The sequence below is a fragment of the Dunckerocampus dactyliophorus genome, chromosome 16 (assembly GCF_027744805.1).
Source record: "Dunckerocampus dactyliophorus isolate RoL2022-P2 chromosome 16, RoL_Ddac_1.1, whole genome shotgun sequence".
NCBI classification, from domain to species: domain Eukaryota; kingdom Metazoa; phylum Chordata; class Actinopteri; order Syngnathiformes; family Syngnathidae; genus Dunckerocampus; species Dunckerocampus dactyliophorus.
The window spans coordinates 24,044,233-24,060,239 of NC_072834.1; the positions used below are offsets into that span (position 1 = coordinate 24,044,233).

Here is a 16,007-nt window from a genome sequence, read left to right on the forward strand (position 1 = left end):
TTTAGCTCTTCTTTATTGTTTGGTCTCTTCCCGTACAGTTTTCTCTTGACAATCACCCACAGATTTTCTATGGGCTTCAGGTCAGGTGAGTTTGCAGGCCAATCAAACATGGTAATCCCATGGTCGTTGAACCAGGACTTTGTACTTTTACCAGTGTGAGCAGGTGCCAAGTCCTGCTGGAAGATGAAGTCTGCATCTCCATAAAGCTGTTCAGCTGAAGCAAGCATGAGGTGCTCTACAAAGTCCTGGTAGACGGCTGCGGTTATGTTTGACTTCATGAAGCACAGAGTACCAACACCAGCAGCTGACATGGATGCCCAAGTCATCACAGACTGGGGAAACCTAACACTGGACTTCATGCATCTTCTATCGTGCTCTTCTCCAGTCTTCCTCCAGACTCTGGGACCTTTGTTGCCAAATGAGGTGCACAACTTGCTCTCATCAGAAAAGAGGACTTTTACCCACTGGGCAACAGACCAGTCCTTCTTTCCTCTTGCCCAAGAAAGGCGCCTCAGGCGTTGATTACTATTGAGGAGAGGTTTGACAACAGGAATTCGACATTTGAAGCCCATGTCCAGCATCCGCCTGCGTGTTGTTTCTCTTGAAGCAACAACTCCAGCATCGGTTCACTCCTTATGAAGTTCCCCCACTTTTGAACGGCCCTTTCCTGACCACCCTCTCCAACCTGCGGTCATCTCTCCGGCTTGTACACCGTTTTCTTCCACACTTCTTCCTTCCACTTGACTGTCCAATCTCAACTCTCAATTCTCATTGACTCCCAAGTCAATGAGACTGTCAGATCAGCAGTCCCCCCCCCATGTCTGAACTCTTCTGAGCCAACCTAAGACAGACTTTTGAAAGGCTCAGGACCCTTTTGCAGGTGTTTTGGATTACTTGCCTGATCAGAATTTGACTCATTGAACCTACAAAACTGAAGCTTTTCACAGTATTCTAATTTTCGGAGTTTGTGGGTTTGTGGTTTTAATAAGATGAAAATCTTAATCAGCAAAGTTAGAACAAGGAACTGCTTGAGAAATGTCAATTTGCACGTAACGGCTCAAGAAAACTTGTTGGTTTCATCTTTTATGTTAAATTGCCAAAATAAAACAACTTTTACTTGATATTCTAATAATTTGGGTAATACCTGTGTGTGTATTTAAATTGTATCTTTAATAATTTGATTATTTTTTACTTTTTTAATACTAAATTATTATAGTTTTTATTTATCTTGCTTATTTTAATATAATACATCTATTTTTGTATTATTAATTGTAAATTAACATAACATGTACAATCAATAAAATCATTTATTGCACATTGTATTTATTTTTTTACTTATTGAAATCTATTTATTATCTGAAGTAAAAAAAAATGCAATCAAGTTGTCATTTCATCTTTCCTGCTAAACGTATTTGTTTTAAAAGTGCACTTTTTGGTCGTCAAATCCACTTTGAAATTGTGCTTGTTTGTTGAGTATGAATGAATGATGAATAGAATCATTGATTATTTTGATTGATGATTGGAGTTCTAGAATCAAAGTCACCTTGATATCGTTTGTCCAATCAGGCCAAGCATGTCTGGGCTGCACCTGATGAAGCGAGGTCGAGATCGCCGGCGTATCGACCTGCAGAGGGACTTCACCGTGGCGTCCCCTGCGGAGTTTGTCACCCGTTTCGGTGGCAACAAGGTCATCGAGAAGGTAAAAGTGGAAAAGGACACCCCTTTGAAACTCTGACCTCGCCCCTTTTCATTCTCGGTCCCTCGTCCCCCCTCCCCCGCCCAGGTGCTCATCGCCAACAACGGCATCGCGGCAGTCAAGTGCATGCGCTCCATTCGCCGCTGGGCTTACGAGATGTTTCGGAACGAGCGGGCCATCCGCTTTGTGGTGATGGTGACCCCGGAGGACCTGAAGGCCAACGCCGGTGAGCTTTGGAAGCCGTCTTCTTCTCAGGAGGACAACACGACAGCAACGTGGCTGCGGTGTTTGTTTCGTCTTTGCTGATGATATCATCGCTACGGAATCACACCCGTGTATCAAATGGTGGATTCCAGAGTATTTGCAGATGAAAAACAAACCAAGTCGCCCCAAGTCGGTAAAAATGAAGGCCCGAACAATGTGCACTTTTTGTGACTGGGGAATAAAAAAGTTCATTTTTACATTTTCAGTATAAAAAGAAGACAAAACGTCTGCTTTAGATGGCTTCAATTTACTTGTAAAAACTATTCACCAATGGAGGAGCGAACCAGCGACCACCAGTAACGCCTCCTCCTTCACCCGAAGCCGTGATACGCGTCATGAAGTCACATTTGATGGCTTACGTTTGCTTCCAAACACAAACGTGTAGCGTGAAGGGAGAAAGTCTGACTATTTCCACACGCTTTTATGGGCAGACGTGGTGTGGAGCGACAGCGTATGAAATAAATCCCGAACCCAACGAGCTTCCATTGGATTAGCCTAATGTTGGCCTTCAATGCATTTAGCTTGTTAGCTTACTTGGTCGCGAGCCAACCCGTTGATGAGTTATCTCTTCGGGAATGTTTTGTCCAGAGTACATCAAAATGGCGGACCATTACGTGCCCGTGCCAGGAGGAACCAACAACAACAACTACGCCAATGTGGAGCTGATACTGGACATCGCTAAACGAATACCTGTCCAGGTAAAGTCTTGGACTTGTTAGCTTTAATGGATGAAATCATCATCCATGATTGGTGTTGTCGTCCAGGCCGTGTGGGCCGGATGGGGTCATGCCTCAGAGAACCCCAAACTCCCAGAGCTGCTCCATAAGCACGGCATCGCTTTCATGGGTGGGATACGCTTCGTTTGACTTTGTTCCTCGTTCTGTAGCTTTTTTGTCTTGGTTTCAACTTACGTGTTTTATTTCCCAATCAGGTCCTCCCAGTCAGGCCATGTGGGCACTCGGAGATAAGATAGCCTCCTCCATCGTGGCTCAGACAGCTGGCATCCCAACCTTGCCATGGAGTGGTACCGGTACATGATATCATATGATATCGTATGATCCCTCGTCTTCTCTAACATATGGCAGATGACTGACCTTAAACCAGGGGTGTCCAAACTTTTTCCTAGCGAGGGCCACATTGTGGAAAATGAAATGATGCAACTTTGCCACTTTGATATTTTGGAAAGAAATGCTAACAAGTTATATTTCATCTGAGCTTTGTCATATGGATGAAAAAGCATATTATTAATATCAACTTTGCACTTTGCTGTTCTTTTTCCATTTTTTCTGTTTTTTCTTTGATTTTCTTCTTAAATAATCTTCCTACATTTTCTTTCCATAATATTTTGACTTTATTCTCATATTCTAACTTTTTCCACTACCTAATTCTCATAAAATGACAACTTTTTCTCGTTAGATTACACCTTTTTTTTCTTTTAATATTTTGACTTCATCTGTGTAAAATTACTGCGGATTTTACAATTTTTACTGTTGTTGTCTTTGTTTTATTTCTTGTGAAACTAGAAAAGCACTCGTAGAGCGCAGACCTCCGCCAAGAACCATCCATGTTAATGTTAGCATGCTAACACCTAGCATGATAGTACTAAATGTTTATTTAAAAGTCTACCTATGAAAACAGATAAAAATGCTATTATGCTAATGTTAGCGTCCTAGCAATGCGCAACATGCTAATGCCTAGCATAATAGTGCTGAGTGTTTATATATGTTTCTACCTATGAAAACAGCTAGATGCTATGCTAATGTTATCACGCTAACATGCTAACGATAGCATGGTAACATCTAGCATAATAGTGGTGTTTATGTAAGTGTCTAGCTATCAAAATGGTTAAAAATGCCACTATGCTAACGTTAGCATGCTAGCAATGCTAACGTTAGAATGGTAACACATAGCATAGTAGTGGTGTTTAGTTATGAAAATGGCTAAAAATGCTACTATGATAAGGCTAACAATGCTAACATGTTAATATTAGCATGGTAGTACTAAGTCTTAATATAAGAGTCTACCTATTTAAAAATGGCTAAAAATTATACTGTGCTAACACGTAGCATGATAGTGCTAAGTGTTTATATATGTGTCTACCCATGAAAATAGCTAACATGCTAACTTCCTAAACACCTTCCTTAAGCCAATCATTTTTTTCAAAGATATGCTCACATTTGTGATATCACACCATGTGCATTTTGCCTGTCTCTCCCCCAGGCCTGACAGTGGAGTGGTCTGAGAGCAACCAAAAGAAACGAGTGGTCAACGTTCCCCATGACTTGTACGAGCTCGGTTGCATCCAGGACGTGAAGGACGGCCTGAAAGTACGCGCGTGGTCAGAGGGAACCTTCGGGTCCTCCAGTGCTGCGAAAAGCTGAACGTGTGCTGCTCCAATCCTCAGGCTTCGGAGAAGATTGGCTACCCGGTGATGGTGAAAGCCTCAGAGGGAGGGGGCGGTAAAGGCATCCGAAAGGTCAACTCCGCTGATGATTTCCCCAACCTGTTCAGACAGGTATGTGAAAATGAATTCAAGTGTAAGAGTGAATGCATTTCCGAAATATTGACTTGATTCTCCAGGTCCAAGCAGAGGTTCCGGGTTCCCCCGTGTTTGTCATGCAGCTCGCCAAGCACGCACGCCACTTGGAGGTCCAGATCTTGGCCGATCAGTACGGGAACGCCATTTCCTTGTTCGGCAGAGACTGTTCTGTGCAGCGCCGGCATCAGAAGATTATCGAGGAGGCGCCTGCTACCATCGCCACGTCCGACGTCTTTGAGGATATGGAAAGGGTACACCGGAGATCTTTTTTTTTTCAAACCGACACCGATAACTTTCAGCCTCTTTGTCCCAGGACGTGGAGGCGGGGACTACGAGTGAATGGATACGCGGAGTGCTGGCAGTTAGCAAGTTAGCAAGCGATAGTTTGTAAGCCGAATGTCACAGCTTCAGTGCAGCAGAGCCTTCGTCCCGGCAGCCAACGCTTACTGAGGCACTCACAGACGGTGTCGCTCGCTAAAGTGCAAAAGAAATGCAACCTTTCGATGGGTTTGCAAAGCCAACATTTTGGGAAATGTTAGAAATGTTTGACAGAACGTGCACGCACGCGTCACACACAGCAATTCCTGAAGTGTGCAACCGGGTGGAAGAAGACGCGTTGAAGGTCAATCGGCAACATTGCATTTTACTCGGCCACCGCAGATATGTGGTCCAGCTCCAATACGCTACATAACTGCTTGTAGCTTTTATTGGAGTGTTTTTTGTTCTTAACAGAGGGAGCACTTGATTTGCTCACCCGCACAGAACGGCTAATCTCACCTCATCGGAGCGTTATTTTAAATGATTGGTTATCGGAGCCATCGTTGATGTTATGGGAATGATCAGTATGACGTCCTCATTTCCAATAGTTCTCATGCATCCTAGCATGCACGTCTCTAAAACGTCTCCCTGTCCAGTGTGCAGTGAAGCTGGCCAAGATGGTTGGCTACGTGAGTGCGGGCACGGTGGAGTACCTCTATAGCCAAGATGGGAGCTTCTACTTCCTGGAGCTCAACCCCCGTCTGCAGGTGGAGCACCCGTGCACGGAGATGGTGGCCGATGTCAACTTGCCAGCCGCACAGCTGCAGGTGAGTCCCACACGCAACAGTTCCATGCCCCCCGCAAAAGGAAAGAGCACATTTATCACGCTGCGCCGCATTCGCTGCCGGCCCGTGAGAGGAACCCCCGTCTCCATGGCAACCGACTGCACAAGAGCGAGGCGATGTGCGCTAGCATTGTTGCCAAAGCAGTGAGGCACGCTGCGATTGGTCATGTGACGTACGCCCGCGGTGTGCGTATTTAGGTCAGCGGCAGTCAAGCGGAAGGGCTTCATTGCTGGGGAATCTTGAAGCTGATTGGACGTCGCTGTCGGCCTCCTTTTGCAGGCACCATCTTAGAGGAACATGATGTCTGCCACTTGAGCAACAAGAATATTTGTGTAGCAGCAGAGGCTAAATACATGATTAGAGACCTGAAGTAACACCCCTATAGTCACCTTTACACTCCTGTTGCCCAACATAGTAGACATAGCAAGTGAAAATGAGACATCAATAGAAATAAATAACCTAAGATGCGTGCGTGTTGCTGTCAATGTGTTCCGGTGCTAGCAGAGCTGAGTGGGAGTGGGGGGGGGGGGTGGACAGGAAGTGATGTCAGGGGTTCAGAGGACGTCGTGGCAAAAGGCGTGCTGCTCTCTAATACAGTTGAAAAGCCAGCATTTCAAGAAATGCTGCAAATGTTAGACGGTCGCGAATGCGTGTGAGAAAATACACGTCCGACTGCACAACTTTACATCAGAGAAAGATGACGTGAAAAGAACGCTTGCACTGTTAGCTTGTGTTACATAACATTAGTGGTGTACTTGGCCTCCGCAACTGTTGACAATAATGTTGTTAAGCGTCCATTTGTGGGACAATAAACATTTCAAAATGCATTATTATTATTATTATTGTTGTGGTTCTGAAGTGTTGTTGATATCTTCCTGTAGATTGCAATGGGCATCCCCCTTTACAGAATCAAAGACATCAGGATGCTTTACGGGGAGCAGCCCTGGGGGGACTCTCTCATCGACTTTGAGGGCCTGTCGACGGCCCCCTCCCCACGGGGTCACGTCATTGCGGCCCGCATCACAAGTGAAAATCCAGACGAGGTAAGCTTCTCGCTCTGCGTGATGTTCTGAGATTTCTCCCCACCAAGCGACGTGTGGTTGCAGGGTTTTAAGCCGAGCTCAGGAACCGTGCAGGAGCTGAACTTCCGCAGCAATAAGAACGTGTGGGGCTACTTTAGCGTCGCCGCCGCTGGTGGCTTGCACGAGTTTGCCGACTCCCAGTTTGGACACTGTTTTTCTTGGGGAGAGAATCGCGAGGAGGCCATCTCGTAAGTAGCTGAATTTGGATGTTAACCTGCTCATCGTCCTTTCAGATGTGTGTAGGCCCGTCACCATAATGGATACATCCATTCATCAAACGATTAAATAAAAAAAAAAACCCTCCATCATTTTTGTCAGCCTCAATAAATTGACATGAGTGTTGGTGCAACGCTCCAGTGAACCCCCCCCCCCCGTCGTCTACCTTGTGTGGTAGCAAGTTAGCTTCGTGAGCCGGCATACGCTAACATGAATGACGCCACAAAAGCGATAGTTTCCAAGGCGAATGCCACAGCCAAAGTGGGGGAATATTTTTATGTTTTAAACAGAATGAACAAGGTGAGCGCATGAACACCAACGACCGTCACGGACAGTTTTCTCAAGGGGGGGAAAAAAACTAGCGATGGAGGTGCCTCGGGCAGCGGAGCCTTCGTCCCGACAGTCAGCGCTTGCTGAGGCGTTCGGTCGGCAACGTAAATATCAACAAAACAGCGCAAAATCCAAGACAGTGTCGCTCGCTACATTGCAGAATCATGCATACAGGCTACTTCTGTGTCAAGCTAATGTGGCTCACACGGGTACACCATACTTGAGTGCCATCTAGTGGTTCAAATGGGAAATACACCTCATGACAATTCATGAAAAAATGGTCTGAAAAAATGTCAATAATATCGACTATCGACAATAATTTGTAGCACAGTTATCGTGACAGGCCTAGTTGTTGACCATACTGTTGTCTGATTGGATAGCTGCTGCATGCGATGCCTTTCCTTTTTTTCCAGTAACATGGTGGTGGCTCTGAAGGAGTTGTCCATCAGAGGAGACTTCAGGACCACAGTAGAATACCTCATCAAGTTGCTGGAAACAGAAAGCTTTCAGCATAACAGCATTGATACGGGATGGCTGGATCGGCTCATCTCTGAGAAGATGCAGGTGTGAAAAACTCTGACACATTTCACACTACCAGTCAAAAGTTTAGACACACCTTGTCATTCAACAGCAAGGAAGGAAGTGTATTCAAACTTTTGACTAGTATGGAGTACACTGTTTATGAGTACACAGCTGACAGTTAGCAGGGAACAAATTGGTACTTGCGTTATTCTTGAGAAAGGTCTGGCTTTATGTGCTGCTTTCATTCAGGCGGAACGTCCGGACACCATGCTGGGAATTGTGAGTGGAGCGCTACACGTGGCCGATGTTAATCTACGCAACAGCGTGTCCATTTTCCTGCATTCTCTGGAGCGGTAAGCATATGTCACTCATATCTGTGCTCTTCACACAGCGCTGGTGTGCTGGTGGTCCTCAGGTCACACATGAGTTCCCTTCCTAGACTGTGATGTAAGCCCAGTTTTGGTGGAAGTCGGCTCTTTCTAACGAAATTCTAACGAAATTAACTCCCTAAGTCACCCACACTGCACACACAGAACACAAGAAAGAGATAAAAGCACAACGGTACGGTAACGGGAAATGTGAAATGATTTTCCACCAGTTGGGGGCGCCAAATAAACTGGCCGTTTGTTTCCAATGAGAAAATTATCAGAGAAATGACAGTAAATGTGGGAATGTGTCCAAACACCCTGATAGATGGCCGACGTGTCCTGAACGAGCGGAACATGTTCATGGAGATCTGAATCGGTTGGAGAAAAAATGAGGCGGGCTCAGAAGAATTAGAGGGTGTGGAATGTGATATTTGTGAATGCAGCTCAGCATCACCGTTCCGAGTATTGCCTGAAATTTCTCCAAGGAAAAAAAAAGGCAAATGTGTCCACCGGTTCCCTGCAGGGGGCAGGTGCTACCAGCGCACACGCTGCTCAACACCGTCGACGTAGAGCTGATCTATGAAGGCATCAAGTACGCCTTGACCGTGACACGCCAGTCTCCCAACTCCTACGTGGTCATCATGAACAACTCCACAGCCGAGGTGGACGTCCATCGGCTAAGTGACGGGGGTTTGCTGCTGTCCTATGACGGCAGCAGCTACACCACCTACATGAAGGAGGAGGTGGACAGGTGAGGGGGAAAGTGCTCCATTGTCTTTATCGCTTCTTCAGCCGCACCAGGATGCAACCTGACTCACGCTCCTGATAGGTACCGCATCACCATCGGGAACAAAACGTGTGTTTTTGAAAAAGAAAACGACCCCTCGCTGCTGAGATCTCCCTCGGCGGGAAAAATCATCCAGTACACGGTGGAGGACGGGGGCCACGTGTTTGCTGGCCAGTGCTACGCCGAGATAGAGGTGCGTGACGATTGCGTGTCGTGTGTTTTGTTGCACGCGTTTTGTTAAGCGTGGATGTCGATTGCAGGTGATGAAGATGGTGATGACCCTCACGGCGGCGGAGTCCGGCTGTATTCACTACGTGAAAAGGACGGGAGCGGTGCTGGAGCCCGGCTGTGTCATTGCTAAACTTCAGCTCGATGACCCCACCAGAGTGCAGCAGGTAGCGTGTGGCTGCCACGTGCTCTTCACATGCGACTGTAGCATGCATGCAAAACTATGGTGAACGTCAGGGCCGTCAAATGATTACAAATTGTAATCAAATGAATCTGTTTTCCAATTCATTGATCATGATTAATCACTGCCACTGTGCGTGAAATATGATATGCCCATTTTTACTGTATTTGATGAACAGAAAGATAAATGACACGACATGAAATGTACCATCAATTCCAGCGTATAAGACACACCCATAAATTTAGAGGGAAAAACAGATTTGTACATATATAAGCCACACATATCCATGTCACAAAATGACATTTTAATGCCTACAAGTCCCTGAGGACCAGGCAGGTCTTTGACAGGTGCTAACCATGAGCTATGAGAAAACTCACCACGAGCTTATCAACCCATTGGACATTGCAGGAGGTCAACATAACGGTCTGACTCACGGTGTCCTCTTCCAAAGAACAGTAAAATTATCATGCAGCAATTTAACACTCAAAAGTACCAATCGAAGTTGAAAATAACAAAGAGTAGGTATTTTAACTTCTACCTGTAACGCTTTACCCCCAGCAGAGCAGCTCATGGGAGCTCATGTCTAGCTCTACGTAGAATGTCTTTAAGATTAAGATCCAACAGTTCAAAATCTACTTCTTGCCATTTTTCAACTGGTTTTGAAGCATTTTGATCAGGTGTGCATGTTGAGGAGGAGCCCTGAGTCCATTGACTGTTGTGATGAACAAGGGAGTCTAGTCTGATTGTTTTGCAGGCAGAGCTGTACACCGGGTCCTTGCCTTCGACCCAAGCCGTCGCCCTTCGGGGGGAGAAACTACACAGAGTTTTCCACAACACGCTGGACCACCTCGTTCACGTCATGAATGGCTACTGTCTCCCCGAGCCCTTCTTCAGCACCAAGGTGAGAGCCTGCGCTGCCACGTTACGTCGAGCGCACCAAATGTCGGCTTTGCCTCTAAACCGCAACGTTTTTGCTCGCAGCTGAAAGAATGGGTGGAAAGGCTGATGAAAACCATGCGTGATCCCTCCCTGCCGCTGCTGGAGCTCCAGGACATCATGACCAGTGTGTCAGGGCGCATCCCCCCTGCTGTGGAGAAAGCCATCAAGAAGGAGATGGCTCAATATGCCAGCAACATCACCTCAGTACTCTGCCAGTTCCCAAGCCAGCAGGTACACACACACACACACACACACACACACACACACACACACACTCACACAATTTAAACAGCATTGGATTTCACTACTTGGCAGCAACCAGCAGATGGCGCCACAATGCAGCCATCGTTAGAAAGCAATAACGAGAGTGGAGTTGGACAGTCATTAGAATTCTTATACTAACATTCTTATATTTCTCAGAAAGCATTTTGAGTTATTGGCTGCATGCAGTGTTATGCTTAAAAACATCACTGTGGCCAAAGAGTATTTTTTGAAATCATCTCAAATGTTTACAGCAGTCATCCCTTGTTCAGTGAATTTCCCCAAAGTAGGATTCCTTATTTATAAATCTAACATTTTTAGAACATAGAAAACCTGTTCACAATCTTCTAAATACACTTTTTTAACATTATTAGAGCACTCTAGACATGAAATAGCACCTCTATAGTCACCTTTACACTCCTATTACCCAATATAGTAGACATAATAAGACAAAATAAGACATAGAAAACCTGTTTACAATATTCTAAATGCAGTTTTTAACATTATTAGAGCCCTCTAGATATGAAATAACACCCCTATAGTCACCTTTACACTACTATTATCCTAATATAGTAGACATAATAAGACATAAATAAGACATATAAGACATAGAAAACCTGTTTACAACCTTCTAAATACACTTTTTAACATTATTAGAGCCCTCTAGACATAAAATAACACCCCTATAGTCACCTTTACACTCCTATTACCTAATATAGTAGACATAATAATTGAAAATAAGACATATAATACATAGAAAATCTGTTTACAATCTTCTAAATACACTTTTTAACATTATTAGAGCCCTCTAGATATGAAATAACACTGCTGTAGTCACCTTTACACTCCCATTACTCAATATAGTCAACATAATCAAATAAAATAAGACGTAAATAAAGCCCGTACTTGTGTGCGTTGCTGTAAATGTGTTTTGGTGGCCAACCACGAACCAGCATGATTTATTAATTACTGGTAATTTATTTGAAAAATTGTGATAGAGTGAAGCCGCGAAATTGGAAGCGCAAAGTGGCCAGGGGTTACTAAACACTGTGAATAATTATTTTGGGAAAAGGACTCATTCATTTTCCCCAATCGCTGATCATCCTTGACTGACACTTCTGTTGATGTTTATTAGCACGACATCCCCACTGATGCTGGCATGTATCACAATTAGGACACAGAATAAAGGCGGGATTTATAGTTTATTTCCCACCTTTCCAGATTGCAAACATCTTGGACAGCCACGCTGCAACCCTGAACAAGAAATCAGAGAGAGAAGTCTTCTTCATGAACACGCAAAGCATTGTTCAGCTGGTGCAGAAGTGAGTGGCTTGCATCCTCCTAGATGGATTGATACATTCATGCAACACCTCATTACCTGGCTTTGTTCGACCAAACACTTCATTTCTTCCGTTTTCCCCCCAGGTATCGCAGTGGCATCCGTGGTTACATGAAGGCGGTGGTCATCGACTTGCTCCGGCAGTACCTGAAAGTAGAGATCCAGTTTCAGAACGGTAAGGGACCTGCAGCAGCACACGTACGTGTACGCTCGTCGCTTGCTACATCGCACTTCCATTATTGCGCTCTCACTATATTACGGTTTTTGAAAAAGAATGAATTCATGAACGATTGCTGTTTGTGTTTGAATACGGCCTATTATTATTTTTTTTAAATGCATATTTAAGCAAATTGTATGTATTTGGGACTAAATGAAGTATTTGCATGCATAAAAATGGCTAAATGAACTCAAATACAAATAAAAGAAACATTCTACTTGTGAATGGAGTACTCTACATTGGCCGCTAGGTGTCACCAGAATGGGAGACATGATTGCCAGAACAGGTAGTTCTTGTAGGTAATAATGATAGATAGATAGACACTTTATTCATCTCCAAGGAAAATTCTAATTTCCAGCAACTCTCCAAAAATGTCATAATAAACTTAATCAGGAGATAAAACAACCAAGGCAGGCAGGAGAGATAAGAAAAGAAAATAGAATAAGAATAAATACACATAAATAAATACGGAACACTTCACTCCAAAATTGTAGTGCAATAATACATAATAATAAATAAATAAATAATAATAATATACATAATAAGGTAGAAAGTCCAGCCAGTTGGGTGTGTGTGTGTGTGTGTGTGTGTGTGTGTGTGTGTGTTTTTTTTAATTTTTTTTTTTAAATCGCTCCCTCTCAGTTGTGTTGAAAAGCCGCATGGTGTGGCTAATACGAGTGTAAGCCATTTAAAGGCGCAAATTGCAATACCTTGGAGACAAAAGCCACCGCAGGAAGTACGCTGTCCAAAAAACCCAACAAGGAACTGCTAACGTATGAGTGTTATCTTATCTATGTCTAAAATGTTTTATTTTCTTTGATTATATCTACTATATTGGGCAATAAGAGTGTAAAGGTGATTATAGGGGTGTTATTTCATGTCTACAGGGCTCTAATCATGTTCAAAATCATATTTAGAAGGTTGTAGGCAGGTTTTTTATGCCATAACAATGAAAATATTCCATTTTTTAATATTGAATCCTACATTGTGGACATTCACGTATCACGGCCGGGCGGGTCTGGAAGCTAATAATTCAAAGTAACGATCAGGTTTACGCGTAGCATGAGTTGAGTTGTACTGATTATTTCCATGTTGCTGCAGAAGAGAGCACAGCAAATGAGCATGAAGATCAGTTCCCCACATCTTACCACAGCGGGTCACCGTTTGTTAGGAATAAATTGTACTCAGCAGAAAAATAAGACTTACAGAAGTTTTGTTGTGTGCTTTATGTTTCTTAAGTGTGCTGAAGTAGAAGGTTCATGGCTTCCAGCCAGATTGTGTTCGATTCCGATGCAAGGCAATTACACATTGTCTCCATTGAGTGGCGCCCTTGTACAATGAATGCTGCATCTTTCCCGGTGCAGTACTAGTGCTAGTACTCAGCATACTGTTGATGTGTGATTGTTTGCTAGGTCACTATGACAAGTGTGTGTTTACACTGCGGGAAGAAAACAAAGGCGACATGGCAAACGTGCTCAACTACATCTTCTCCCACGCCCAAGTCACCAAGAAGAACTCACTGGTTACAATGCTGATCGTAAGTGCATGTGCGCAAATGCTCTGTAGTTCTACTTTTTATTCCCATGCATATATCATCCACTAAAGACGGATTGAATGAAAACTGTGGGATTGTTCATCTGTAGGACCAGTTGTGTGGCCGTGATCCCACGCTGACGGAGGAGCTGATGGCCATGTTGACCGAGTTCACCCAGCTCAGCAAGACAACCAATGCCAAGGTGGCGCTGCGTGCGCGGCAGGTTTGTCGGTCACTGATAAAATGTAGCACAGAAATGACGGCAATGTAGTAAGTACGGCATGGCATTCCAGAGCCATGCTAATGGTTTCATTTCTTTTCAACATGCATGCAAGTTACATTGGAACACATCACATAGTACAGCGCACACATGCCCCCTCCATCTGCCTCCAGTTACAATACACTTGTTCACTTCCTGTATTCCTAAGCCTGAGCGGCGACAATCAACATTATCGACAACAATTTTTTCGACCATTTTTTCATTGATTAATCATGAGAGGTGTAATTCATATTTGGCCCACTAGATGGTAGTCAAGTATAGTGTACCTATGTGAGCCACATCGTCTATATATATATATATATATATACATATATATATATATATACACATGACAGCCTGCCTCATGGTGTCATCTTAGATAAGGGCGAGCTCATGAGCTCCCTCTGGTGGCCACCGAAATACATGAAGGACACAGTTGGACTCCAGTATACTAATAACGCCATACTGTAGTGATTGAAATTTTGGCTCTTGTCAGAGAGCTGTTTCGTTTGGCTCGGCTCACTAAAAAGAGCCGAGACTTTTGACTCCCAAGTGGCTCCAGATATTTTTTTTATGATTTAAATGGATTTATTTAAACGTTTAGACGTCCTACCACTTCCGGTGCGCCCCTGCTTGAGTGAAGGATGCAAACATATGGCTGCAGTTGTCTTGCGTCTTGAATTGCCAACTGGTCTACAGGTGTTGATTGCGTCTCACCTGCCCTCCTACGAGCTCCGTCACAACCAGGTGGAGTCCATCTTCCTGTCCGCCATTGACATGTACGGACACCAGTTCTGCATCGAGAACCTGCAGGTAGGCAGTAGTGGTTACGACCTGCACGGGTCAAGCCAGCATTGATGTTTTTTTTTTTCTCTTTTAGAAACTCATCCTTTCCGAAACATCCATCTTCGATGTCCTGCCCAACTTCTTCTACCACAGTAATCAGGTTGTGCGAATGGCCGCCCTTGAGGTGAGATCATCTCTAAGTGCTTGACTCTCATTTATTTTTAACGCGGACAGCGGCAAATCCATTCTGAGTTTTATTTGCCCTGCTCTCCCGACGACGGCAGGTTTACGTGCGGCGAGCGTACATCGCTTACGAGCTCAACAGCGTGCAACATCGGCAGCTGAAGGACAACACGTGCATCGTGGAGTTCCAGTTCATGCTCCCCACCTCGCACCCAAACAGGTATCACTCTTGGTCAGTGTTCCCACAATGCTTTGCTTCACTTTGCCTCCTGCTCCCCTCGGCATCGTCCCCGCAGACGCAGATCAATATTCATAATACAGGTGCTTATTGATTGAGATTGGCCAGTAAACACGTTTTAAAATGAGCAATTAAGAGTCATTTGCCTCCCCCCTCAGCACACATCCCTTTTCCAGGCACATTATATTCCTCAATTGTTCTATTTTGTTGTTTGCTTCATCCTCTGTGCTGCTGCGGTTGCTGATCTCAGCTTTGGAAAAAGCAGTGGTGTCCAAAGTGCGGGGTGGGGGCCAATATGCGGCCCCTGTTTTTTTTTGTTGTTGTTCCGCGGCACTTTCTAAAAATCAAATTTAACAAGGAAGAAATAAATAAACCAACAACAGCAAAAATGTAAAAGTCAGCAGTAATCTTACAAGAATGAAGTCAAAATATTAAGAGAAAATACGAAAAGAGAAAAAACGTTATCAGGAAAAACTACATTTGTTTACTAGCATAAAGTTCAAATATTGAAGAAAAAAGAGGGTGTTTTTAGTAGTAGTAGTAGTAGTAGTAGTAGTAGTACTTTATTAATCCCGCAGCAGGGAAATTCACCTGTTACAGCAGCAAGCAAGTTACACAAGTATAGAATGCATAGTGACATAGTGAATACAAAATGGTTCAGGTGTTGTAGAGCCTGACAGCGGTCGGTATGAAGGACCTGCGGAACCTCTCCTTCTTACACCGTGGGTGTAACAGTCTGATGCTGAAGGAGCTGCCCAGGGAAACAACAGTGTCATGTAGCGGGTGAGAGGTGTTGTCCATGATGGATGTCAGCTTAGCCAACATCCTTCTCTCCCCCACTTCCTCCACGGAGTCCAGCAGCCCACAGCATAGAAGATGGCTGAGGCCACCACAGAGTCATAGAAGGTCCGTAAGAGAGTTCTGCACACACCAAA

At 44.3% G+C, this 16,007-nt stretch overlaps 1 protein-coding gene across 7 annotated transcripts in view; it reads left to right on the forward strand.

Moving 5' to 3' along the window:
• LOC129168714 (acetyl-CoA carboxylase) overlaps positions 1–16,007 on the forward strand; it is a 58,135-nt gene that overhangs the window by 7,119 nt on the left and 35,009 nt on the right. For all 7 annotated transcript variants that reach the window (XM_054754296.1, XM_054754294.1, XM_054754295.1 and 4 more), the window contains exons 3-27: positions 1,567–1,699; positions 1,784–1,922; positions 2,549–2,658; positions 2,725–2,806; positions 2,892–2,990; positions 4,181–4,287; positions 4,365–4,475; positions 4,541–4,750; positions 5,414–5,584; positions 6,484–6,645; positions 6,709–6,872; positions 7,644–7,794; positions 8,002–8,105; positions 8,644–8,871; positions 8,950–9,100; positions 9,168–9,302; positions 10,071–10,217; positions 10,298–10,486; positions 11,738–11,838; positions 11,942–12,030; positions 13,485–13,609; positions 13,716–13,829; positions 14,565–14,678; positions 14,746–14,835; positions 14,936–15,054. In XM_054754296.1, the coding sequence (XP_054610271.1) occupies positions 1,567–1,699; positions 1,784–1,922; positions 2,549–2,658; positions 2,725–2,806; positions 2,892–2,990; positions 4,181–4,287; positions 4,365–4,475; positions 4,541–4,750; positions 5,414–5,584; positions 6,484–6,645; positions 6,709–6,872; positions 7,644–7,794; positions 8,002–8,105; positions 8,644–8,871; positions 8,950–9,100; positions 9,168–9,302; positions 10,071–10,217; positions 10,298–10,486; positions 11,738–11,838; positions 11,942–12,030; positions 13,485–13,609; positions 13,716–13,829; positions 14,565–14,678; positions 14,746–14,835; positions 14,936–15,054 (3,345 nt within the window). The remainder of the gene's footprint in view (positions 1–1,566; positions 1,700–1,783; positions 1,923–2,548; positions 2,659–2,724; positions 2,807–2,891; positions 2,991–4,180; positions 4,288–4,364; positions 4,476–4,540; positions 4,751–5,413; positions 5,585–6,483; positions 6,646–6,708; positions 6,873–7,643; positions 7,795–8,001; positions 8,106–8,643; positions 8,872–8,949; positions 9,101–9,167; positions 9,303–10,070; positions 10,218–10,297; positions 10,487–11,737; positions 11,839–11,941; positions 12,031–13,484; positions 13,610–13,715; positions 13,830–14,564; positions 14,679–14,745; positions 14,836–14,935; positions 15,055–16,007) is intronic.